The sequence below is a fragment of the Gopherus evgoodei genome, chromosome 5 (assembly GCF_007399415.2).
Source record: "Gopherus evgoodei ecotype Sinaloan lineage chromosome 5, rGopEvg1_v1.p, whole genome shotgun sequence".
Taxonomy (NCBI): domain Eukaryota; kingdom Metazoa; phylum Chordata; order Testudines; family Testudinidae; genus Gopherus; species Gopherus evgoodei.
The window spans coordinates 144,925,768-144,952,320 of NC_044326.1; the positions used below are offsets into that span (position 1 = coordinate 144,925,768).

Consider the following 26,553-nt stretch of genomic DNA (forward strand, 5'->3'; position numbering starts at 1 on the left):
GCCACCCTTCCCCGCTAGGCTGCAGGCAGGGGAGGAGGGCGCCAGAAGGGGAAGGCTAAAGGGGCATAGGGAGCAAGCAAGGACTACGGGTGGGATTGGTGCAGGGCACCAACGCAGAGGGGGGTTCCGGCTCCTCCAGTTGCACTAGGGGAGCGGGGGGGCAACGGCAGAGGGGGGGGTGCAGTGAACAAGGGGAAACCAAATGGGGAAGGGCACAAGCGCCTGAGGGGGGGCGTGGGCGCATTGGGGGGGAACCGATCAGGGCTGGGGGAGCACAGGGTGGGGGGAAAGGGCGAGCTGAGATTGGGGTAGAGGGAACACGGGGACAGCTACAGGGCCGGGGCAGAACTATCAGGCAGCAGAGGGAAATAGGTGGGGTGGACAAATGTGGCAAAGGGCAGGGGGTCAGTCAAGTATGAGGGGGGAGGTGGTGCACCCACAGGCACTTGTGCCAAAAAGTCAATGGTTGGCTGCTGCTGCTGCAGGCCCAAATGGTGGAAGTGGGCGTGGTGAGCCAGGCGAGCAGCTCAGTCCCAGAGGCAGGAGTCCAAAGCAGAAGGAAAACAGCCAGCGGGGGTGGTGGAGGGGGCAACGATGGTGGTGGGGGCGAAGGGGGACACGGATGGACTGGGGACAGGCTCCACGCCACACCCCCGGTGCCCCAGCGGACACAGTCCAAACCCCCACCACAAGAGCACAGTTCGAAAAAGACTCAGTCCAGAAAAGCCCCCTCCACAGTGGTCTGCCTACTGTCTCCAGCAGCGGGTGATCCTCTTCTCCTTCCTCTCCTCCTCCGGGCACCAACAGCTCCCCAGCAACAGCCACAGTAGGCCCAGCAGCTCCAGGTGGTGGTGGTCTGGCATCCAGGCAGGAGGGACCCCGCTCAGAGGGTGATGGTCTCAGCAACAAGAGCTGGGGTCCCTTACTCCCCTCTTCTCTGGGAAGCAGGCCAGCAGCCCCCCCCCAGGGGCTGTAGGTGGAATAACAGCAGTAACTGAGGTGGGGGGGGAACCACCAGCCAGCCAGCAAACAGACAGCAGAGAGAGGGGTAGGAGGTGGTGTCTAGCCCAGCCAGGGAAGCAGCAGGAGCAGGAACAGCAGCAGAAACAGCAGCAGTGAGGGCCCAGCGCCCAGCAGGAACAGCAGCAGCAGCAGCAGCCCTCTCTCTCCTTCCTCTACAGCAGAGCAGTTGAAGGAAGAATCAGTACTGGCCCCAGGAGAAGCAGGCTTCTGTTCTCTGAGGGACCAGAGCAGGGGCTGCACTAGAGTAATCAGGAACCTGCTAGAACCAATTAAGGCAGACAGGCTGATTAGAACACCTGCAGCCAATCAAGGCAGGCTAATCAGGGCACCTGGGCTTAAAAAGGAGCTCACTCCAGTCAGGCGGGGAGGAGCTAGAGGAGAGGAAGTGCGTGTGAGGAGCTGGGAGCAAGAGGCACAAGGAGCTGAGAGTGAGAGGGTGTGCTGCTGGAGAACTAAGGAGTACAAGTGTTATCAGACACCAGGAGGAAGGTCCTGTGGTGAGGATAAGGAAGGTGTTTTTGGAGGAGGCCATGGGGAAGTAGCCCAGGGAGCTGTAGCTGTCATGCAGCTGTTACAAGAGGCACTATTGACAGCTGCAATCCACAGGGCCCTGGGCTGGAACCCAGAGTAGAGGACGGGCCCGGGTTCCCCCCAGACCTCCCAACTCCTGATCAGACACAGGAGGAGTTGATCCAGACTGTGGGGAAGATCACTGAGGTGAGCAAGTCTGCCAATAAGCACAGGACCCAACCAGGTAGAGGAGGAACTTTTGCAAACTGGTTACATTATATTTACCTCCTGTTTAATATAATTACTGTGTTGAATTGTTTATGTATTTCTTGGGAACCTCCAAATATCTGGCAGGTAAATGGGGGTTACACTGGTGTTAGAATTTCCCTCCTAAGCTGCCCTGATGATCCTGCCAGGAAGGGGCACGGGGTGTGGAGGCACTGCCAAATAAATTCATATGGGAAGAAAATAAGTAGGTTACACCCTGCTGAGCTGGAGGCAGGATCCAGAAGAACCCAGGCCTGTCCACCAAAGCCTGTAAGGAGATTACCTCCTTTAGGGCTAGCCTGGTGGGTGGGGAGCACTGTGATGCTGTGGAATGTGAGAGACACTTTATCATACTGATACCGGTATTATTAAATTGCGATGAATTGTGCTAGATATGTCTTGTGAGGTATCTGTGAAATTGTTATGATTTGCCAAGTATGATCATCTTATTTATATGTTTGTATCACCTTTGTAGCATGAGTTATAGATAGGTAGGGTATATCTGTGTTTCCAAACTTGTGCTGTTTCTGGGTGACACCCCCACGCAGACTGGCATCAGCACTGTCTGGCCTGTTCAATGGCCCATCAAAGATCATCAGCTGTACAATGAACCATTGAAAGGCCAGGGGCTACACCTTATGACTCAGCAGGACTTGTAGGGGCATGTCTATGGACAGGGGACTCTTAAGGTTTTGTCTACACTCCCCAGCTTTTAGTGACACAACCCTGTCGCTGTATCAGAGGGGTAACCGTGTTAGTCTGGATCTGTAAAAGCAGCAAAGAATCCTGTGGCACCTTATAGATTAACAGACGTTTTGGAGCATGAGCTTTCGTGGGTGAATACCCACTTCGTCGGATGCATGTAATGGAAATTTCCAGGGGCAGGTATATATAAGCAGGCAAGCTAGAGATAACGAAGTTAGTTCAATCAGGGAGGATGAGGCCCTGTTCTAGCAGTTGAGGTGTGAAAGCCAAGGGAGGAGAAGCTGGTTTTGTAGTTGGCAAGCCATTCACAGTCTTTGTTTAATCCTGAGCTGATGGTGTCAAATTTGCAGATGAACTGAAGCTCAGCAGTTTCTCTTTGAAGTCTGGTCCTGAAGTGTTTTTGCTGCAGGATGGCCACCTTAAGGTCTGCTATAGTGTGGTCAGGGAGGTTGAAGTGCTCTCCTACAGGTTTTTGTATATTGCCATTCCTAATGTCTGATTTGTGTCCATTTATCCTTTTCCATAGAGGACTGGCCTGCCACCCAAGGCCAGATCAACAGAGCCAGACATTCACCCAGAAGCCTCCTACTGCAAGACAAACCCAATAAAGAAACCAACAGGACTCCACTGGCCATCACATACAGTCCCCAGCTAAAACCCCTCCAACGCATCATCAGGGATCTACAACCCATCCTGGACAATGATCCCACACTTTCACAGGCCTTGGGTGGCAGGCCAGTCCTCGCCCACAGCCAACCTGCCAACCTGAAGCATATTCTCACCAGTAACTGCACACCGCACCATAGTAACTCTAGCTCAGGAACCAATCCATGCAACAAACCTCGATGCCAACTCTGCCCATATATCTACACCAGCGACACCATCACAGGACCTAACCAGATCAGCCACACCATCACCGGTTCATTCACCTGCACGTCCACCAATGTAATATATGCCATCATATGCCAGCAATGCCCCTCTGCTATGTACATCGGCCAAACTGGACAGTCGCTACGGAAAAGGATAAATGGACACAAATCAGATATTAGGAATGGCAATATACAAAAACCTGCAGGAGAACACTTCAACCTCCCTGGCCACGCTATAGCAGACCTTAAGGTGGCCATCCTGCAGCAAAAAAACTTCAGGACCAGACTTCAAAGAGAAACTGCTGAGCTTCAGTTCATCTGCAAATTTGACACCATCAGCTGTTGAGAAATGAATACTGGGGGAGGGGGGGACCGGATAATAGGCTTCATATAAGTTAGGTTAAGGGATGTTAGGGACAGGATGGTGAACAACTGTTCTCCAGGTGCACTGAAGATAGGAGAAGGGGGAATCAGCTTACTTTGCCGTGAGGGAGATTTAGGTTAGGCATTAGGAAAAACCTTCTATGAGGATAGTTAATCTGTGCAACAGGCGCATGCTCTCTCAGCTTCGACGGCCCATGGGAGGAACCGCTCTTTAGCATATTGACTGTACTCACTGCTTGGGATTTAAGCCGTAGGCTCCTCCACCGCCCCCTTATCACACCTCTGAGACTTCAGCCGGCCTTCCTCTCTGTGACCTCGCCTCAGTGAGTCTACTTGGACTGGACTCATGGAGAAGGCTTCACACCCAGAGGAAGCAATGCAACCCCCACCTCTGGACTGCAGTGACTCCCAGCCCGTGCAAAACAGAAGGGTTTATTGCACCTCTGAACCCAGCAAGGGGCCTCAAGCAAGAAACTCTCAGCACCATCCTGATAACAGGCTTCATGTAAGTTAGGTTAAGGGCTGTTAGGGACAGGATGGTGAACAACTGTTCTCCAGGTGCATTAAAGTAGGAGAAAGGGAAATCAGCTTACTTTGCCATGAGGGAGATGTAGGTTAGGCATTCGGAAAAACCTTCTATGAAGATAGTTAATCTGTGGAACAGGTTGCTGCAGACCCACAGGCGAATGCTCTCTCAGCTTCGACAGCCCGTGGGAGGAACTGCTCTTTAGCGTATTGACTATACTCGCTGCTTGGGGTTTAAGTCGTAGGCTCCTCCACCTCCCAGTACCACACCTCTGAGCATTCAGCCTGCCTTCCTCTCTGTGACCTCGCCTCAGTGTGTCTACTTGGACTGGACTCCTGGGGAAGGCTTCACACCCAGAGGAAGCAATGCAACCCCCATCTCTGGACTGCAATGACTCCCTACCCATGCAAAACAGAAGGGTTTATTGTACGTCTGAACCTAGCACAGGTAGTTCTCAGGGGCCTTGAGCAAGAAACTCTCAGCACCGTCCTGCTAGGCTTGTCCCCATCCAGGTGGGTTCAGGCCATTCTTTGTTCCCAGTCCAGCAGTGACTCCTCCTACCTGTGTCCTCTACCCTATATAACCTCCCAGGCCCCTCCTCCATCTTCCCCAGGCAAACAGATCTCCAGAGGACTCTCCTGCACCTCTTTGTTCTCTCCACTGCCCCTAACTGGCTGGCTCCAAGTTGGGATGGGCCTTCAGGTCATCATTTGCTAAGTTACAAAGTGTCCAGGCCATGGTCTGGGGTCCCAGCTGCTAGACTGGGTCACACCCATAGGTTTAGACTCCGAGGATGCTCTGGGGCTGGAGTACCCACGGAAAAAAAATAGTGGGTGCTGAGCACCCACCAGCAGGGCCCCCTGCCTCAAGCCCTGCCAATCAACTCACCCCTGTCCCCCACAGTGCCTCCCAGCGGTTGCCATCAGCTCTGTGGCAGTGTGCTGGGTGAGGAACGGGGGGCAGGCCTGGGCAAAGCATGGTCCAGATGCAGGGAGTAGAAGGGGTGGAACCAGCCACTGAGACGTTCTGCAGCCCTGCATGGCCATTGCCTGAGAGAATATGGCTGGGAAGATGACTCCCACTGCCTGCCTGGGCTTGGGTATTGGGGTCCCTGGTGGCCGAGCCAGGCGGGGAGCAGAAGTCACCTCCTCCCCAGCCAGGCTCTTTCAGGCAGCTACGGGGTAGGGCTGCAAAGAAGTGACTGGGAGGGGCCGGCCTTAAAAGGGGCTCCCAGAGAGCAGGGAGAGCAGCAGAACATGCCAGGACAGCAGGCGCAGCAGACAAAACGCCCCCCTCCCCAAACCCTGCAGGTAACATGGGGCCGGAAGAGTGTGCTGGCCCCGGGGCTGGGCACGGGGGGACATACATGTGACCTGCCCTTTTGCTTGTGCCACCCCACTATAGGGAAGCACCAGCTGAATATGGGGCACCCTCATGAGAGGGGGCAGAGCAGGGGCAGGAAGAGGTGGGGTGGGGGCATGGCCTACAACAGAGCAGAGGGTCGAGCACCCACCCCGGGAAATCTGAAAGTCAGCGCCTATAGTTATACCTAGTCCTCTACAATAATAACCCCCCCCCACCATCTTGGTTAGACTTGCAGCACATAATGGAAACTGAGGCACACACAGGATACACACGCAACATTAGGAAAATACCCCACTTCGTCACACAGGTTACCAAGAGAAGATATGGAATCCCCATTGTGGAGGTTTTTAAGAACAGATTGGACAAACACCTGTCAGGGATGGTCTAGGTTTATCTGGTGCTGCCTGAGCTCAGGGGCTGGACTTGATGACCTCTTGAGGACCCTACTAACCCAGCATTTCTATGGCTCTATGAATGGTGAAAAGAACATCAGATACACTTATAAACTAAACGCAGACACTTATTCCTGTCCAACAAACTTCCTCAGCTGAGGATGGCAACAGCACTACCAGCTGTGAGTATATGATTATATGTTATAAACACGAAATTCTACAGAAAAAAAATACATCCCTCACCATATACACACAAGCAGTTACTGCTCAGATATCTTTCGGAGTGGCAGCCGTGTTAGTCTGTATCCGCAAAAAGAACAGGGGTACTTGTGGCACCTTAGAGACTAACAAATTTATTTCAGCATGAGCTTTCGTGAGCTACAGCTCACATCTTTGGATGCGTAGAAAGCTCATGCTGAAATAAATTTGTTAGTCTCTAAGGTGTCACAAGTACTCCTGTTCTTTTTGCTCATATATCTAGCGTACAGTACAGGGTGTGCAAACAGCACTGCACAGCACAGAGCACACTGAGTACACACACTAAATCTAGCAAATACTAAAATCTTATTAAGAGTTTTTATCGATTAAAATTATGGAAATTATTTTGTGTAAATAAAACATTTTTACAGAAAACTATTACATCTGAAAAGCAATAGTTTTGTGGTCCAGTGAGCAGATAGATGAGGCCAGAAATCCCACACTGGAGACTCCAAGTGCCAGAGAAAAGCTTGGGAGGGGCTGATTGGTTCTTGTAGGGAGACAGAGTAGAGCTCCTCAATCTTCCTCTCTGGGATCCCCTCAGGTTGTGGCACAGACTCCAACAGGCTCGGTTAAGCTGCAGAATTAAACACAGGCAACGTCTATGAAAGGGAACCTGCCATAATGTTTTGCAATGACAGTGCACACTGCTGTGGGATGGTCAGCCTAGTGGCTGCAGTGTTCATTGGACAGAATCTCTAACCCTGCTGACAAAGCTTTTAGCTCCAGTGTCAGAGATCCTGTGTTCCTGAAGATGAGGTGCTGGGCTCTGTCCCTGCTGCTTCCTCCCTGCAGTTTCACTGGAGACTGTTCTCTGAAGCAGCTGGATTTATCATTACAAATCTCAGCCCAGGCTGTATCAGCAGCCACAGAGAAATCCCTCTCACTAGAGTCTTTCACACCTAAATTAACCTCCGAGAAAACAAGGGGGATTTGGCTGCAAACCTGTTCCTGCACCCCCAGTGTGAATAAAAGGGAAATAAGAGAGCCAGAACTTCTCTGTTCTGTTCCTTGCGGCTGGTTTGCTAGAGGGGATGGGCCAGTGAGACTCAGGGTCCAATGACTTGGACGAGGTGTCCCACTCCAGAGGCCTCAGTGAGAGCAGTGAACCTCGAGGCTAGAAGCAGCAAAGAGTCCTGTGGCACCTTACAGACTAATAGACGTTTTGGAGCATGAGCTTTTGTGGGTGAATACTCACTTCGTCGGATACACATACACATGCATCTGACGAAGTGGGTATTCACCCACGAAAGCTCATGCTTCAATACGTCTGTTAGTCTATAAGGTGCCACAGGATTCTTTGCTGCTTTTACAGATCCAGACTAACACGGCTACCCCTCTGATATTTGACACCCTTGGCTAGAGCCCCCCTCACTTACCCTTGGCAGCCACGTCAGAGCCACTAGATCCTTGGTCATCTGCTGTGCAGAGGAGGAGAAGAGAAAGTATATTAGCATCTCTCACAAGGCAAGTTTCAGCGCAGTTAGTAGATACGGGGGACTCTTATCCCAAGGGAACAGTCATCACCTGACTCTGCCCTAGCAGTGAGGTGGTGGGTGCACAGATCGCTCTACAGTGCAGCTGCCCTGGATTTCCATTATTCACATGCCAAAAACGTTACCCTTGTAGGGGGTGAGCACTGCTTTGTGCTCTTCATGCCTCTTCAGAACAGGAGCACTGAATACTCAACATTCAATGGCTAGCAAAGTAGGAGATGCTGGGCTAAGGATACTCCTGCCAAACAACCTCAACTCTGCTCCCTTCGGTCTGTGCCCAGAGGGGTCCCTCAAGCAGACCACAGACTTCACCCTCCCCCCCTGCCTACCGACAGCAATTCCTGCCTTAATCAATGACACTGCACAGAGCAGCGTGGACGGTATGAAGAGGAATGCTGATTTGGGGAGGTGCTGGGCACACAGACAAGGGCAAGTTTGGTTTGGCCTGGTGCTGTTCTTCCCAGACCCACTGGGGCAGAGTTTGAGTTGTGCAGGAAGCATCATTCTACCTCTGCATATCCTGGATTGCCAATCTTTGACTTCTGGGAATTAAACACACTGTACCAAAGGGGCGTGGCCACCCTCAGAGATGGAGAGTGAGGGAGGGCCAGACCTCGGCTGCCACACTGGAAGTGGAAGGGCAGGACAGGAACTGGACATATAAGAGGTGAGCCCTGCAGCTCAGTTGAGCCGGAGTTGCTGAGGAAGTCACATGCTTCCAGCCTGCTGCTGGAGTCCTTGGAAGACTTCTGGTATCTTGGGGGCGTCGTTGGGACAGCAGAACTGCCAGACATGCCCGATGCTGAGGACCTGCTGGGATTGCCACTGGCAGTGTGCACTGCGGGGAGATGGAGGATGATCCCGGGGTTCAGCTACACCAAGAGGGGAGGGAAGGAAGTAGCCCAGGGGCAGCGACTACTGTCCAGCTATGTTGCTGGCTGGCACTAGGTCAGTGTGCTGCGGCTGGATCCCCACTGATCCAGTGGCAGACTGTTCTGCCACTCTTAGAGCCACGGGCTGGGACACGGTGGAGTCGGGTGGGCACATGTCATCTGGCCACCCTAACCCCGGGGTTGGCAGCCTCCCCACCTTAGGCCAGGAGGCCTGAGCAAGTCGATAGCCCCTGCCTGAGCCCTATACTGTTTCTTGCTCTTCCCTGCCTGAGGGTTGGAGCCTGTCATAAATATACACAGGGCAGCTGAACTGAATTGCCTTACCTGTAAGGGGTTAATCAGTTCAATTAACTTAGCTGGCACCTGACCAGAAGGACCAATGGGGAAAGAAGATACTTTCAAATCCAGGGGCGGGGGGAAAGAGAGGTTTTGTTTCTGCTCTTTTTATTTGTTCCCTGTCTGGACGAAGAGAGACAGACCAAGCAAGTAAAGCATTTCCTGAAAACATACCTGAAATAATACATCTAAAATTACAGAAATTGTAAGTAAAGGCAAGGAAATGCTTTAGATTATCTTCTGTTTTAGCTTGTGAATTTTCCCTATGCTAAGAGGAGTTTTATTCCTGTTTTTTGTAACTTTAAAGCTGAGCCTAGAGGGGAATCTTCTGTGTTTTAAATCTTTTTATTACCCTATAAAGCTACCTTCCATCCTGATTTTTGCAGGTGTGATTCTTTAACTTTTTAAAAAAAAATAAAATTCTTCTTTTAAGAACCTTATTGGTTTTTAGTGTCCTAAAAACCAAGGGGTTTTGTCTGTGCTCGCATTGTACCAATTGGTGAGGATATTATTCTCAAGCCTCCCCAGGAAAGGGGGTGAAGGGACTTGGGGGGATACTTTGGGGAAACGGGGATTCCAAGTGGCCCTTTTTCCTGGATTTTTGTCTAAATCACTTGGTGGTGGCAGCAATACCATCCAAGGACAAGGAAAGGATTGGTGCCTTGGGGACGTTTTAACCTAAGCTGGTAGAAATAAGATTATGGGGTCTTTCACGCAGGTCCCCACATCTGTACCACAGCATTCAGAGTGGGGAGGGAACCCTGACAGAGCCCTAGACTGCTGACTCCCCCTTGCTTAGACTGTTGTTCCAGGAGTGTATCAGCAAAGGGGCATGGCCTCCCTCAGAGACTGACACCGAGGGAAAGCCACACCAACCTACACGCTTACATACTCTCATTCTGAGGGAGCCCAGGGCAGGGCTGAGCACCCGCAACCTTAACTTCACATAACAAAAGTTCTTGCAAGTGAATTTCCGTTGTTCTGGAGTAACAAGGAGGAGTGAGGGAGGCACGACTGAGGGCCAACTGTAGGAGGAAGGGTGGTGGTCTCAGGAGGTTGTGTTGGCACGTCTCAAACCCCCTCCGTTACCTGCCGGAGGCACCCCTGAGAGGGTAGAGAGAGATCCAGATGACCACATCCTAGCAGGGCCCAGCAGTTCTGCACATTTTATACCAACTCTTGGTGCTTGGCATTAGATGGCCTCAGACACAGTCCATCATTTATGTGAATATTTCCCATAGTTGTTAGTCTTGGTCTTGTTCCTAAAGGAGACAGCTGAGGAGGGGATTTGAACTCATGGTCATCGAGGTGACAGAGTGGTGCTGATCTGACATCAATGGAAAGACTCTCATTGGCTTTAACAGGCTTTGGATCAGGCCCAGACTTCACAAGCACCAAAACCCAACTTTCAGATGAGTCAAAAGAAGTGTAACATTGAAAGCAGGTCAGACACCTTCAGAGTCACACTCAGCCACACACAGCACAGCTTTAGGGGGATAATTCAGTACAAAACCACTGTATACATTCCTGACCAGCGCCTTGTCGGTACCAGCAAAACTGGAACCCATACCCGCAAGCAATGCAATTCCACCAGAGATCAGACTGATGGAGCAATTGAGGAGATGGGGTTCAGGTGGGTTTAATCACTGTATCATCTAGAGTTGCTCTGAGCAACGTTAGACAATGTGTCAACAGCCACCCTACACTACTGGAGAAGACATCTGTTGGGAAAATAATACAGCAGGGCACAGATTATCCAACAAATTCTGGGAATCTAATAGGAAAAATTTTTATTCCAGAAGGTGGAGAAAGCTACTAGAGGAGAGACTGTTCTAGATTTGATTTTGACAAATAGAGAGGAACTGGCTGAGAATTTGAAAGTGGAAGGCAGCTTGGGTGAAAGTGATCATGAAATCATAGAGTTCATGATCCAAGAAATGGTAGGAGGGAGAACAGCACAATAAAGCCAATGGATTTCAAGAAGGCAGACTTTAGCAAACTCAGGAAGTTGATAGGTAAGATCCCATAGTAACAGGGCTGTACGGCCCTAAGGGGGTGCAGGGCCCGGGACAATCCCCACTCCACCCCAGACAATAACAGAAAATGTGGAAATGGCAGAAGTGCTAAATGACTTTTCTGTTTCGGTTTTCACCAAAAGATTTCATAGTGATTGGACATCTAATGTAGTGAATGCCAATTAAAATGAGGTAGAATCTAGGGCTAAGATAGGGAAAGAACAAGTTAAACATGATTTAGACAAATTAGATAGCTTCAAGTTGCCAGGACCTGATGAAATGCATGCTAGAATACTCAAAGAGCTGACTGTGGAGATATCTGAGCCATTAGCGATTATCTTTGAACAGTCAGGGGAGATTCCAGAGGACTGTAAGAGGGCAAATATAGTGCCAGTCTACAGATAAGGACAGCCTGGGGAATTGCAGACCTGTCAGCTTCACTTCAGTTCCCAGAAAGATAATGGAGCAAATAATTAAGCAATTCGTTTGCAAACACCTAGAAGATAATAAGGTGATAAGGAACATGGATTTGTCAAGATCAAATTGCGTCAAACCAACCTGACAGCTTTCTGTGACAGGAAAACCTTGTGGATGGGGGAGAGGCAGTAGATGTGGTATATCTTGACCTTAGTATGGTCCTGTCTACACTGGCACTTTAGAGTGCTGACATTTTCTTGCTCAGGGGTGGGAAAAAACACCCTCCTGAGTGATGCAAGTTTCAGTGCTGTAAAGTGCCAGTGCAGTCACAAAACCAGTGCAGGGAGCCGTGCTCCCAGTGCCCCTCATGGGGTGGCTTTTTTAGAGCCCTGGGAGAGCTCTCTCCTAGCGCTGGTGCCGCGATTACACGCTGGTGCCATGGCAGCGCTTTAACGTTGCTAATGCAGACAAAGCCTGTGACTTTTAAAACTGACTCACATGACTGTCTCATAAACTAGGGAAATACAGCCTAGGTGGAGCTACGATAAAGGTGGTTGCAGAACTGGTTGGAAAACAGCTCCCAGAGAGTAGTTATCAGTGGTTCAGTGTCAGCCTGGAAGGGCATAATGAGTGGAGTCCCACAGAGATCAGTTCTGGATCCAGTTCTATTCAATATCTTCATCAATGATTTAGATGATGGCATAGAGAGTACACTTATAAAGTTTCTGAAGATACTTAGCAGGAAGGGGTTCCAAGTGCTTTGGAGGACAGGATTCTAATTCAAAATTATTTGAATAAACTGGAGAAAAGGTCTGAAGTAAATAGGATGAAATTCAATAAGGACAAATACAAAGGACTCCACTCAGGAAGGAAAAATCAGCTGCATACATACAAAATGGGAAATGACTGTCCAGGAAGGAGCACTGCGGAAAGGGATCTGGGGGTCATAGTGGATCACAAGCTAAATATGAGTCAACAGTGTAACGCTGCTGCAAAAAAAGCAAGCATAATTCTGGGACGTATCAGCAGGAATGTTGAAAGCAAGACACAAGAAGTAATTCTTTCACTCTACTCTGTGCTGATAAGGCCTCAGCTGGAGTACTGTGTCCAGTTCTGGGCACCACATTTCAGGAAGGATAGTGGACAAATGGGAGAAAGTCCAGAGAAGAGCAACAAAAATGATTAATGGTCTAAAAACATGAGAGAAGATTGAAAGAACTGGGTTAGTTTAGTCTCCAGAAGAGAAGACTGAGGGGACATGATAATAGTTTTCAAGTGCATAAAAGGTTGTTACAGAGAGGAGGGAGAAAAATTGTTTTCGTCAATCTCTGAGGTTAGGACAAGAAGCAATGGGCTTAAATTGCAGCAAGGAAGGTTTAGGTTGGGTAGTTAGGCACTGGAACAAATTGCTTAGAGAGGTTGTGGAATCCCCATCATTGGAGGATTTGAAGAGCAGGTTAGACAAACATCTGTCAGGGATGGTCTAGAGATGAAACTTAGTCCTGCCCTGAGTGCAAGGGACTGGACTAGATGACCTCTCAAAGTCCCTTCCAGTCCTATGATTGTATGGTACTAGAGCAATAGTTGGAGATTTCCCTAAAATCTACATTGTAAACAAGGCCTATGAGCGGGAGTGAGGATCTCCTGTCAGTGGCTTCAGGCTAAAATCCACAAGTAAATACTGATGGTTGTTCAGGGATGGCCACTTGAAAAGAAGCAATGGGTCTCTTGTCACTTACCCTGAGCTACAGCGTAGCCATCTCCCTTCCTCCCTGCAGAGAAAAGGCAAATTTCAGTGAATTCAACTCCCAAGGTAGGAACCAACTCCGATCTTTGTACACAGCTCAGAAACAAGGCGCCTGGCCCAGCACAGCCCCCTGGCACTCAGTAATGGACTCAAGGTCCCAGGTGCTCTTGATCGGCAGGAAAGAAAGACACAAAGAGGCAGAGTTTCCAAAAAGCTCAGCCCACTGGCTGCTGAGCTCTTTGGAAAACCTAGCCTAATATAAACTGTAACCTGCACCTAGTTTCTGGATCTGACCCTCCAGCAGCTCCCATGGGGATCATTAGCTCAGTCCCACAGTGGGGTAAGGCCCGGCAAGTCCAGGGAATCCCCCATCCCAGCCTCTTTACCTGGGCGTTTCTTTTTCCAGATGACTACTCCAATTATAACACCAACCAGGATAACTGCAGTGATAACTCCAGCCACAATGGGAATCAGACTGTTCTTTGGGGCTGAAATGGAATGGTGAGAATAATCAATGGGAAAAAATTCTATCCCCCACTAACACCACCCTTTCATCCCACTGCAGGGATCAGTCAGTCAGCTCTCCAGGTTAGGGCTGGGTCTTGCAACCCTCCACCCCTTCTAGGGAGCTCCACGCAGCCACCATGCACTACATCCCACCATAGGAAGTTCTGGACACAGCCTCTACCACTTCAATTCACAATAACTATGTAGCACATAAAATAGAAGACTTTTGTAACATTAATCAATCCTCATAAACCTCTGTGTGGGGAAGGATGGATGTCACTATCATATTGAAATTGGAAGGGAGAAAAGACTTGCTGAAGGTCACACAGCGAGTCAGTGCAAGAGCCAAGAACTGAACCCAGGAGTCCTGGTTCCCAGCCCTTAAACTTCCAACCCACTCCCCCACTTTGAGCATACAGACTTTCATGACTAACGGAACACAGTCTCATTGTGTGATTCTGGTGACAAACTGGAAACTGACCTCAAAGCTTTGGATTTCTCTGCCATTAGTGGACGAGACGCTGGATATGAGTCAACAGTGTGCCTTTGTTGCCAAGAAGGCTAACGACATTTTGGGCTGTATTAGAAGGGGCACTGCCAGCAGATCGAGGGAAGTGATCACTCCCCTCTATTCAACATTGATGAGGCCTCATTTGGAGTACTGTGTCAAGTTTTGGGCCCCACACTATAGAAAGGATGTGGAAAAATTGGAAAGAGTCCAGTGGAGGGCAACAAAAATGATTAGGGGGCTGGAGCATATGACTTATGAGGAGAGGCTGAGAGAACTGGGATTGGTTAGTCTGCAGAAGAGAAGAGTGAGGGGGGATTTGATAGCTGCTTTCAACTACCTGCAAGGGGGTTCCAAACAGATGGATATAGACTGTTCTCAGTGGTAGCAGATGACAGAATAAGGAGTGATGGTCTCCAGTTCCAGTGGGAGAGGTTTAGGTTGCATATTAGGAAAAACTTTTTCACTAGGAGGGTGCTGAAGCACTTGAACAGGTTACCTAGGGAGATGGTGGAATCTCCTTCCTTAGAGGTTTTTAAGGTCAGGCTTGACAAAACCTTGTTTGGGATGATTCAGTTGGGGATTGGTCCTGCTTAGAGCAGGGGGTTGGACTAGATGACCTCCTAAGGTCCCTTCCAACCCTGATATTCTATGATTCTATGATAATGGAGTTACAGACACAATGCGTGTTTTCTGAGGAGGCAGGAATTGAACAGGAGAGGACAGAGATATTTTAATACTGTTCGTGGTTTAACCCCAAGTTCTCTATACACATTCAATTTCACTAATCAGCTTCTCCTGTTTTCTGAAAGAGGCAAATAATAATACAGCAAAAAGAAAAATATTTATATGAGAATAAGGAAATGTGGTTTATGACACAAAAATTGGCAGGGGACGTGCAGGATTTTGATGTGAAACCATCTGATGACTAGATTTCCAGTGCAGGCTGCCCTTTTAGAAATGGTTTGCACTTCCAAATGCTGCATTTTTCCACATCCCAATTTACCAAGCAAAAAGAGGGCTGGAAGGCAGCTCCATGTGTAAAAAAATACTTCCAAGACTTTTTTGTGCTAGGGGCATAGGAGACTCTCCCCCATGACGCAGGGCACTAATCTGCCTCCTCGCTCCATTCCAAGGCCATTCCCTCCCTTCCAGCATCACTGTGCACAGAAACAAGCTGCTCCCAAAATTAAACCTCTATCTCTGGCCACAAAGGCAAGAAAGAAGGGCCTGTAGAGCCATGTTTCTGAGAACCGGCTGAAGTTGAGAATGGGCTGGAAGCTGAAGCAAGGCAAATTCTGACTGTAAATAAGGGGCAGATTTGAGCTTTCCTTGGGAGAAATTCTCCATCCCTTGGAGACTTTACATCTGGAACAGGCATCTCTTTCTGAAGGATCAGCTCTAGTTTGCCCACAGGCTACCAGGTTGGTCCCTGGTGTGATTCCCCGCCCTGGGCTATGCAGGAGCTCAGACTGCTCTCTTCCAGCCTTAATGTCTCATTGTTAATCTTCTCCCTTCAGAGACACTGCATTGCTGGGATGTATCCAACAGCCCCAGAAGCAGCAAACTGGAGAACAAGACATGAGCCCCAGGCACTGTGGGTCATAACTCTAGCACAAGAACTTGACTGCGAGGGACAGGGCCAAAGGGGACAGGGCCTCACAGACCCTCAGGAAATTCCAGCTTCAGCCAATAAATCCCAATGAGAATTTTTCAGGGTTTGAGTTTAATGGATTCCCCCTCTCCCACTAGGAAAATAGACAAACACACAAACTCCTTACCCCAGGAGACAGAGAGTGGCTCTAACAGGCTTTCATGCTCCACCCAACATGAATAATGGGCTCTGATCGTGGGATCAATCTCCATTGTCACCCAGGTCTGGTAGGTCCCATCCCCACTGGGCAGGATGCCTTCAGAGTAGGTCTCTTGCTGTCTGTTCTCCCCATTTCTCAGCCAGGTCACGGTGATGTCCTGGGGGTAGAACCCACTGACCTTACAGGAGAGGGTGGTGAGGCCGTCATGAGATGACCTGTCACTCACTCTAGCTGTTGGGCGCACTGGGAAAAAGAAGAAACTGAAGTTAGCTGTTTTCAAGCTCTAATCCAGGCAGCCTTTTCTAGAGCTTTGCAGCATGAAATTCTGAGACCCCAGCAGCGGGGGAGGGTGAAAGTTCATGAGACAGAATCCCTCCGATGAGAGAGAGCCACCATGTTAGAGGATTTCTGTGCCGAATTCACAGCATCAGCAATGCTGAACCCCCAATCCAGGTCCCTCACCAGATTCTATGAGTGTGGTAACCAGAAGCCCCTGCTCCCAGCCACAGTGACACAAGTACCTTAAAAGGCTTCATTAAGTTCCAGATACAGGTGTCACAGATGTTAGCCCTTAATCACACGCTACGTTTGTGCTCATCTCCCATCAGTCCCCGGATAAGAGCGAAGAATCTTGCCCTGGCCGGGGCTCAAAAAAATGAACTAGATAAACTAACCAATTAGGAATGGAAAAGACCATTAAACAAAAAAATGACACATGATTATAAACTGCCCCTCAAACAAGCTAATATAGGGGAGTTGTTTCCCAACCATTACCGGTGCAAGGTTAGCTGAACGGCCCCCTACACCCCGTTTCATTTTGGAACTGGGGCTAGGGAATGGAGATGTAACTTGTAATGACCTCCTGGGTGGGACTTGTCCCACTGCCTTACCTTTCCTCTGTAGAGTCTCCTTCCCGAACTCTAGAGCACTCCTTAGCCAGGAAATACATGTCTCCTCCAGGAAGTGTGTCCATCCTTGGTTGTCATCTACCTCAGCATGCCATCTCCTCTTGGTGATCTGAGCCCCAATATCTGCTGCTACCCATGTCATGGTCTCCTTATCGAAGGTAAGAAAGTCTCGTCCATCATATGAATCCTGGTAAAACCCCTGAATGATGCCGTCTTCCCGGAGATCACATCCAAACATCGTCTGGATAATGTGAAACCCTGAAACACAGCTGAGGGTCAGCAGCAGCCTCTCTGAAAATCTCAGCAAGGCCGCACTGCAGGGAGCCCAGTAGTTCTTCTCCTTGCTACAGGGCTCTCCTTCCCCTGAGAAATGGGGTTCCCACTTATGTTGTTGGGTCCTACCCCTCCCAGCTCCTTTCAGGTGTGAACCCAAACACGCAGGGGGCGCCCTCTCCATCTGCTGGGTCTTGTACACTAAAGACCCCCCACTGCAGAGAGCTCACCACCTTCAAGCAGTACCTCACTGCTGTTGTTCTTGTATGCTCCCTGCAGGGGGTGCAGGGTGGCATGACCCCAAAGGGAGCACTCCAGATATTGCAGGGGTCTGTCCCCTCCAGCTCTCTTCTGCTCTCTGAGGATTCCTCCAGTTCTGGTAGTCAGGGTCATTCTGGACAAGAGAGAGAGTGGGGTACAGACCCTCTGCACTATCTCCTGCTCTGGTTGTACTAATTTTGCAGGGTCCTCAGGGTGACTTGGTCCCCCACCTCCTCCATTCACAGTACCCCGTGTCCCTGTGGGGAGGGGGTACAGCTCTGTCCCCCACACTAACCTCTGCTCTGGTTTAATGACCTCACAGAATCCCCAGGCTCACTCTGTTTCCCTGCCCCATCTTCCCTGTGCCCCCAACTCAGTCTAGGAATGGCAAAGAACCAACTTCGGATGCTCGGCCTCTTCTTCACGTGACCACTGTCTCAAGGTGATTCCCTGTAAGGATCAGGCCACTGACAGCCCTTAGTTCAGCTGGCCACCATTTTCCTACAGCCAGGCTAATCTTCACAACAACGGCCCCCATCTCACACACAGCCAAGAGCAGACTCAGTTAATACAGCCACTCCTGGGCTGATAGGAGGCAGGGAGGGAGACTCAGGGTGGGGAAGGGCGGGAGATGTGGGGTTGGGGATAGGAAGGAGAGTTTAGTGGAGAGGGAGGGAGGCTTTGGTGAACAGAGAACACTGTGGGGATCATGAGGAAGACTGAAACGTGTGGGGAACGGATCAGACCCCTAGCTTGGCAAACAGGCTAGAATGTGGGGGCACAAAAATAACCCACACACGGTCCCAAATATTTTCACCACCACCCCCCGCATTAAATACATCAAGGTAAATGCCTAGATTTTCAGCAATGACTAGTGATTTTGGGTGCCCAACTGAGACCTTTTAAAGGGGCCTGATCAGAAAATGGGAGCTCCCGGCCTCTGAATATCAGACACCCAAATATCACTAATCACATTTGGAAAAATGTAGGCCAAGTATTAAAATACAATTTGGTGTCACAGTCATAGGTGAGAGCCAAGCCCACTAAGTTGTGTCCCTGAACAATGCCACAGGTTTGGACAAAAAACAGTTACTAACCTTCCTGTAATGGTTGTTCTTAGAGACATGTTGCACACGTCCATTCCACGCTAGGTGTGCGTGCACTGCACACAGTCACCATAAATTTTTCCCTCAGTGATACCCAACAGGCTTGCTCTACTGCCCTCTGGTCCCATGTGCTTATGTCGCAGTGTGAGGGGACAGGTTGACCCCGCACTTTCTCAGTTCTTTCTTGCCAGCAACTCCAACGGAGGAGGACGACAGTGGCTCATAGAATCGACATGTGCAACATGTCTCAAAGAACAAGAGAGTTACAGAAAGGTTAGTAACCATTTTTTCTTCTTCAAATGCTTGCACATATTCATTCCAAGTTCGATGACTCCCAAGCAGCACCGTAAGAGGTGGGCTTGGAGTTCATGGACACATGGATGACAACACTGCCCAACCAAACCCAGTGCATCTCTAGCTTTCTGGGTGATAGCGTAGTTGGTAGAAAAAGTATGTACTGGTGCCCAGGTCACTACTCTGCAAATGTCCCTTGATCGGGCCTGGGCCATGAACACCACTGAGGAACCTTGTGCTCTCATAGAATGGTCTCTGAGGAAGGCAGATGGTGGGACACCTGCCTGCTCACAGCACATGTGAATGCACAATGTGATCCACAATGAAATTCTCTGAGCCTTTCACCCTATCAGCTACTGCCACAAAGAGCTGTGTGGATTTATGGATCGACTTTCTATACAGTCCTTTCTATATAGAACACTAGGGTGTGCCTAACATCCAGAGTATGGAGATCTCATTTCTCCCTATTCTTGTGCGGCTTTGGGAAGAAAATGGGCAGAAAATACCCTGACTGCAATGAAACTCCAAGACTACCTTTGGGAGGATCACAGGGTGGGGGTGACGTTGTACCTTGTCGTTAAAGGACACTGTATACGGAGGTTTTGACATAAGAGCTCTAATCTCGGAGACCCTCCTGACTGAGGTAATTGCTACCAGAAAGCCGACCTTCCAGGAAAGGTACAACAGAGGGCACAATGCCTGCGGCTCAAAGGGAGGCCCTGTGACCTCTGACAGGTTTAAGTCTCCCAGGGGGGTGGGTTCCCAGATTTGTGGGTACAGCCTTTCAAAGCCCTTGAGGAAGTGAATGGACGTTTCATGTGAAAAAACTGATTGACCACCCAGCAGGGGGTAGAATGCGGAGATTGCAGCTAGGTGTGCCTGAACAGATGAATCGCTAGACCTGGCTGTTTCCAGACTGTTCTGGAGTATCTGCTTCATCTGAGAGATAACTCAGTGGGCAAAAGGCAGGGGTGCTGGAACAGGGGGAACGAGGAGCCATGGCCCTGCCACTTTAGCAGCAGGTGAGAGCAGGGGGTGAGGGGGCAGAGCTTGAGGAGACGAGGTGGAGCGGGGAGAGGGGCATCGGGGAAGAGGCGGAGTCATAGTTTCAGCACCGGTGGCCCCCCACTCAGGGAGATTCTGGCACCCTGGTGAGAGGCCTTGCTAGGTAGACAAAATGGAGAAATGCTTCCATGTGGCGAGGTAAGTAACTTTGGTAGATGGTTTCCTACTGCCTAGCAAGACCTAGCAGACCTGCTCCAAACAGGCCAGTTCTGCAGGTTTAACCATGGAGCTGTCAGGCAGATGGAGTATTTGGCCATGATCTTGCAAGATCAGGTCCGGAAGGGGAGGGAGTGGCATTGGAGTTGCTACCTACAGGTCTAGAAATAACCCAAACTAGTGCTGACCTGGCCAGGCTGAGGCTATGAGAATAACCTTCGCCGTTGACCTTCAGCAAGACCTTGTGCACAAAAGGAATGGTGGGAAAAGGCACAGAACAGGTGATTTCTCCAAGGGAGTAAGAAAGCATCTGTGAGTGAACCTGGGTTGCAGTCACATAGACACCAGAACTGCTGACATTTCCTGTTCTGTCTGGTCTACAAGGGGAACACCCCACCACTGGAAAACGGTCCTTGCTATGTCGGGGCATAGGGACCATTCGCGGTGAGAAGAGCTGATCTGCCAGCTCGTTCTGAGCTCCCGAAAGGCGAGAAGCTTCAAGGTGGATCGAGTGCTTTATGCAGAGCTCCCACAAGCAAATGGCCTCCTGACACAGGGGGGAGAGGAGTGGGCCACTCTCTGCCTGTTGATGTAAGACATGGCTGCCATACTGTCTGTAAGAACTCGCACCACCTTGCTTGTGATGGGAGGTAACAACACCAGACATGCTAGGCAGACCGCCCTGAGCTCTCTGACGTTTATCTGTAGCAAGAGTTCCTGCTCGGACCACTGACCTTGTGTCGTGAGGTGCCTGAGATGGGCAGACTCTGTGAGCACCGAGTCCAAATGATGGCTGTTTGACCAGTACACTGAGGCCAGCCAAGTCTGAGGTGCAGCCTCGCATACCACACCACGTATATGCACGAGGCCATGTGACCCAACAGCCTGCGTGGGCCTTGACCTATGATGACACTGACTGGAAGTGGGCTTCCGGAAGGAAGGCCCTGGCCTGGGTACAAGCAAGCACTGCTCTGATAAACCCTATCCTCTGAGCCGGGAGGAGCGTTGACTTTTGCTCCTTTATCAGCAGACTCAGTGCTCGAAAGGTTGGTTGGACGAGGTGGTTCTGGCTTTCATCTGGGATTGGACTGGTCCTTGACCAGCCAGTCACTGGATACGCATACACCTGCACCCCTCACCTTCTCAGGAAGGCTGCCACTATTACCAGGCATTTCATAAAGACCCATTTGGCTGCTGACAGGCTGAATGGGAAGACGGTAAACTGGAAAAGAGCCTGGTTCACAACAATCCTGAGAAACCTTCTGTGGCCTCGGAAAATAGAGATGTGGAAATAGGCATCCTTCAAATCAAGGGTGGCATACCAGTCCCTGACAGCCAGGGAAGGAATGATGGAGGCCAGGGAGACCATGCGGAAGTTCAACTTTTTGGAGGTAACAGTTGAGGCACTGGAGGTCTAGAATGGGTTGGAGATGCCCTTTGGCTTTCAGGATTAAGAAATAAGGGGAGTAAAACCGTTTCCCTTTTAAGTTTCAAGGCACTTCCTCCAGGGCTCCTCCACAGAGAAAGACTTGCACCTCCTGGGCTAAAAGTTGCTCATGAGAAGGGTCCCTGAAGATGGACAGGGATGGGGGGTAGGAGGGAGGCATGGAACCCACTGAAGCATATAACCCTCCTCCACCGTACTCAGCACACAATGGTCTGTGATGATAAGGGACCTACCGAGCTGAAGCCAGAGAGATGGTCCAAAAACAACATGGGGGCAGGATCTGGTATGCGGACTGGTGTAATGCCTTCAAATGCCGAGTCAAAAGTTCTGCTTGGAGCCCCCTGAGTATCCATGAGGGCCAGGCAGTGAGGCTGAGGCGGGGGGGGGGGCAGCTGTCTGCACCTATAACTTCTGTTCTGTTTTTTGAACAGGTCCTGACAAGGCGGTGGGCCTGGGAAGTGGGTAGGTTGTTGGGGCTTGAAATGTTTCCTCAAAGGCACTGGGGCACAGAGATTCAGAAACTTGAGGGTGGCTCTGGAGGCCTTTAAGGCTGTGCAGTTTGGCATCTGTTAGCTCTGAGAAGAGCGAAGCCCCTTCCAACCGAAGGGCTTGAAGAGACTGCTGGACCTTTGCCTGTAGGCCAGAGGACTGAAGCCAGGAGCCCCTTTGCACGGCTACTGCTGATGGGCTCAACAGTAGCCATGCAAAGGGTGTCAAGGGTGGCTTGTAGGGAAGCCCTGGCCACTGCCTTCCCTTCCACCAGAGCAACTATCTCCTGCCTGAGATTGAGAGGCAGAGCTATCTCTGATGGGGCCATTGCAGCCCAGATGTTGACCAGGCTGCTCAAGGACTTTTTAACTACCTCCACTTCCAGCCCCATGTTTGAAGCCACTTTCTTCCATAACTTCTGGTGAGCCTTAAAGTGTCCTGGAGTGCCAAAACACCCATCCCTGTCTCTTCTGGGCAGGAGGCAGCCTGCACCAGCATGGGACCTTCCTGCTCTCTTTCTGCACCAACCGGATCACATAGCTCTGGATTCTGAGAGTAGGTATCTGGTTTGGTATCATAGTCCGGGTTGGGAGCTGTTTGATGTGACAGAGGAATCCTTCTCTCAGACACCACTGAGTAGGAGTGTGTAGACAGGGGGACAGGCAGCAGAGGAAAACCCCATGGGGTCCAAAAAAGTCATTGCATCGCATGGCCATTGCCCATTGGGCAGGGGCTTGGAGGACCTCCCACCCTGGGATCCACCATTGCATGGGACTGATTGGTGGGATACTGATAACCAGTCCTTTGGCTGGATGCAAGATTCAGTATTGTGGGGACCACAGTGCTGTGGTACCTGTTGGCTCCAAGAGATGGTGCTGAGGATCCAGGGATCGGTGCCGAGATGGGGAAGCCTGCTTCAACATAAGCAGAGAGGGTTTCCCTCTAGACAGTGCCTAGGGGCCTGGTACCAAACGGGAGCTCAGGGAAACATGCTCCCTTCTTGTTTCCATCACTGTTCTTATACTGCCGGCAATGGTGGTACTGGAAGTGCCGATAAGTCCTTGGCCACAACAAATGCCTCCGGGATGGATGGCACCGCAACCCTGCTGGCGCCTCACTGCCCCTCTGGTGCCGGCAGCTGGTCTGGTACTGGACTCAATAGAGCCTGTGAACAGGGCGGAGTCGACAGTATCGCCTGCGGAGCAGGGGCAGAGGAGTAGCCAGAAACAGGTCGCACTCTCCTGCACTCCTCATGATTGTCCATTCTTAGAGATGGGGAACCTCTCAGACAGCTGCTTCTTAGGTTTCCTTCTTGGCCCTGGGCATGGGGAACGGTGCCAAGAGTCCCGTATGGACTCTCTCTGCAGCAGCTTCTTCATACCAACATTGAGGTATATGGTGCCAAGTCTGACTGGCTTTGTTCCAAAGAAGGTCTGAGTGCCACTTCCATCAGAAGGGACTTCGGCCTGGCCTCCCTGTCCTGTTTCATATGTGGATTGAGCTGGTGGCAGAGCTGACAGTGATCTGCAATAGGAGTCTCACCCAAGCACTTTAGACAACTGGAGTGCAGGTCACTCAAAGGCACGGGCATGCTGCAGAAGGCACCTCATTTGAAGCCTGGAGACCGAGGCATGCCCAGGAGCAGAAGAAACTCTGCTACGAGAGTCCAACTAACTATTTATACTGATCAACTAAAGTCAGAAAGTGAGAAAACAACTGAGGGGAAAAGGGATGGAGTAACGAGAGAACCACTGAGAATCTGGAGAGAAGCATGGCAGCTAGTCACTGAACACGCAGATATCCCAAGCCAGGAGCCCAAGAGCAGTGGGGTGGGTCAGGTTGCCCTATCCAACCCTCTTCTCCTTCGTGTTGCACTCCACAGGGATGAGCAGGGTGGGGGCACCGATGGGGTCTCAGAGGGACCAGACCCCGAATTCCCCCATGTGCGTGTTGGGGGCAGACGCAGCTAGAGAGGGTGTCATAAACAGACAGTTAAGGGTTAATGCCTCTTTTACCTGTAAAGGGTTAAGAAGTTCACCTAGCCTTGTCATAACATTTTTTCCCAGATCTGGACCTTAGCGTCCAAAATATGGGTGTTAGCATGAAAACCTCCAAGCTTAGTTACCACCTTGGACCTGGTAAAGCTGCCACCAGCCAGGAATTATACAGTGCCTAGCTCACTGTGGTCTCCCAAAACCTTCCTTGGGGGACCCCTAGACTCAGATTCCTTGAGTCTCACAACAAAGGGAAATAACCCCCTCCCCTTGTTTCCTTGTTACTTCCTCCCAGGCTCCCCTCCCTGGACGACCCTAGGAGATTCCCTGCTTCCAGTCCTGGAAACACAAGTACCGAGAGAGCTAATCTATCTCCCCCCCTCACCCAGAGGGTATGCAAAGTCAGGCTTAGTAAATCTAACACAAAGAGATTTTCCCCTTGACTTCTTCCTCCCACCAATTCCCTGGTGAGCTGCAGACTCAATTCCCTGGAGTCCCCACTAAAGAAAAACTCCAACAGGTCTTAAAAAGAAAGCTTTATATAAAAAAGAAAGAAAAAAAGACATTAAACATAGTCTCTGTATCCAGGTGACAATATACAGGGTCAATTGCTTAAAAGAAAAATGAATAAACAGCCTTATCCAAAAAGAATACACTCCAGCAACTACACACATGTAAAAAAAAAAACAATATAAACCTATTGTCTTACTATTCTTGTACTTACAACTTGGAAACAGAAGATTAGAAAGCCTGGAGATAGAAAAATCACTCTCAGAGCCGAGAGGGCCAGACCCAAGACAAAGAACAAAGAACTTACATCCAAACTTCCCTCCACCCAGATTTGAAAAAGTCTTGTTTCCTGATTGGTCCTCTGGTCAGGTGTTTCAGGTTCCCTGTGTTAACCCTTATCTATCTGTTTATGACAAGCCTAGCTGACACCTGACTAGAAGAACTAATGGGGGAACAAGATGTTTCAAAAGGAAGGAAGGAAGTTTCCTTTGTTTAGAGTCTCAGTTTTCAGCCGGAGTGAAAAAGATCAAGGAATCAGCCTCTTATCAGAGTAGTAAGTTTTAGAAAGGGATAAATAGGTTTATGTTTATTTTCTTTGTAACTTGTCTTGGTACCATTAAGGGAATTATCAAATTTGGGTATTCTTGTGTGTATTAAAGTTATTGCCCAGGGGAGCATCCTCTGTGTTCTGAATCTGTTGTCTGTGAGAGTAGCTGGTATGCTAATCTCTCCCAGAGGGTTTTCTTTTACCTTTCTTTTCTTTAATTAAAAGCCTTCTTTTTAAATCCCTGATTGATTTTTCCTTGTTTTTATATCCAAGGGGGTTGGATCTGGATCCACCAGGAGCTGGTGGGAGAAAGGAGGTGGGATGGTTAATTTCTCCTTGTTTTAAGATCCAAGGGGTCTAGATCTAGCTTTACCAGGAAATTGGTGAAGTCTCTCAAGACTACGCAGGGAAGAAAAGTAGTGCTTGGGGGTGGTGGCAGGAATACCAGATCTAAGCTGGTAACTAAGCTTAGAAGTGTCCATGCAGGTCCCCACATCTGCACCTTAAAGTTCAGAGTCGGCAAGGAACCTTGACAGAGGGGAACACTGTTGGTGGCCAAGATGCAGGACTCAGGACAGTCTCTGGTGAGTTGGCGGCCCCAGGATTGTGAGGAGCGGGTAAATGGGGGGAGGAGGGGGCAATCGGGAAAGTGATTACGGATGGGGCAGTGAGGACAGAACAGCAGCTCCCCAGCACAGGGTTAGGGGCAGGCGAGCAGAGCTCCCCTTTCAGCACTGGGGAGGCCAGTGTCCATGTGAGCAGGTCAGGTTGGACAGACTCAGCAGCAGGGAACCAATGGGTGAGACTAGTCAGGAGAGGGTTAAACTAACTAGAGAGGGGGCGGGCTAGGGGGCAAACATCTGGCAACCCTCCGCCCTGTCGCTTAGTCCTGGGGCAGGGCCACCAGGAACCCAGGTGTCCAGGGCAGGACAGGAATTAGTTCTCATTGCTGCTCTCTCAGCACTAGGAGCCAGGAGGGATGGGGGGGGGGGATGCTACAATAAGGGGCTGGGGACACTCCTGGGTGAGGACCAATGAGACAGACCAGTACCACTGACACGGGGGAATCAGGGATTGTCACTCACCAGTCCCCTGTCAGGAAGGGCAGAGCAATTACATTAGAGAGACCCTCACCTGCCAGGGACTGTTCAGCAGTGCCAGGCACTGAACGCTTATGGATCGTCACAGTGCTAAGTGAGATAGCACAATTGGGGGCCTGGCCATGTGGCTACAGCCCCCCACATCAGAGACTGAGCAGGAAGAACGGCTCTATACACATCTGTCGATCGTGTACAGGGGAACCTGCATGACCCTGGGGGCTCCAACTGGGGGACATGTGCTGGGATTTTGCTCCCAGGAGTAAGGAAGACTGAGAGTCTCAGCACATTGCAGGGGCTGATTATCTAACTAACTCTCCAGCCCAAGTCAATGTCAGACCCTCGCTCTCTGGAGTCTGATCTTCGATAAACTC

General features: G+C 50.2%; 1 protein-coding gene across 2 annotated transcripts in view; it reads right to left on the reverse strand.

The window, feature by feature from the left end:
• Positions 1 to 6,586: 6,586 nt before the first annotated feature.
• The window catches only part of LOC115652952 (class I histocompatibility antigen, F10 alpha chain-like), a 48,496-nt gene continuing 28,529 nt past the window's right edge, over positions 6,587 to 26,553 (reverse strand). The window contains exons 3-8 of one of the 2 annotated variants that reach the window (XM_030565613.1): positions 16,923 to 17,198; positions 16,000 to 16,275; positions 13,590 to 13,691; positions 13,196 to 13,228; positions 7,679 to 7,720; positions 6,587 to 6,876 (exon numbers count right to left, since the gene is read on the reverse strand). In XM_030565613.1, coding sequence (XP_030421473.1) covers positions 6,872 to 6,876; positions 7,679 to 7,720; positions 13,196 to 13,228; positions 13,590 to 13,691; positions 16,000 to 16,275; positions 16,923 to 17,198 — 734 coding nt within the window. In that variant the 3' untranslated portion in view covers positions 6,587 to 6,871. The remainder of the gene's footprint in view (positions 6,877 to 7,678; positions 7,721 to 13,195; positions 13,229 to 13,589; positions 13,692 to 15,999; positions 16,276 to 16,922; positions 17,199 to 26,553) is intronic. The other variant, XM_030565612.1, reaches the window with a different exon arrangement.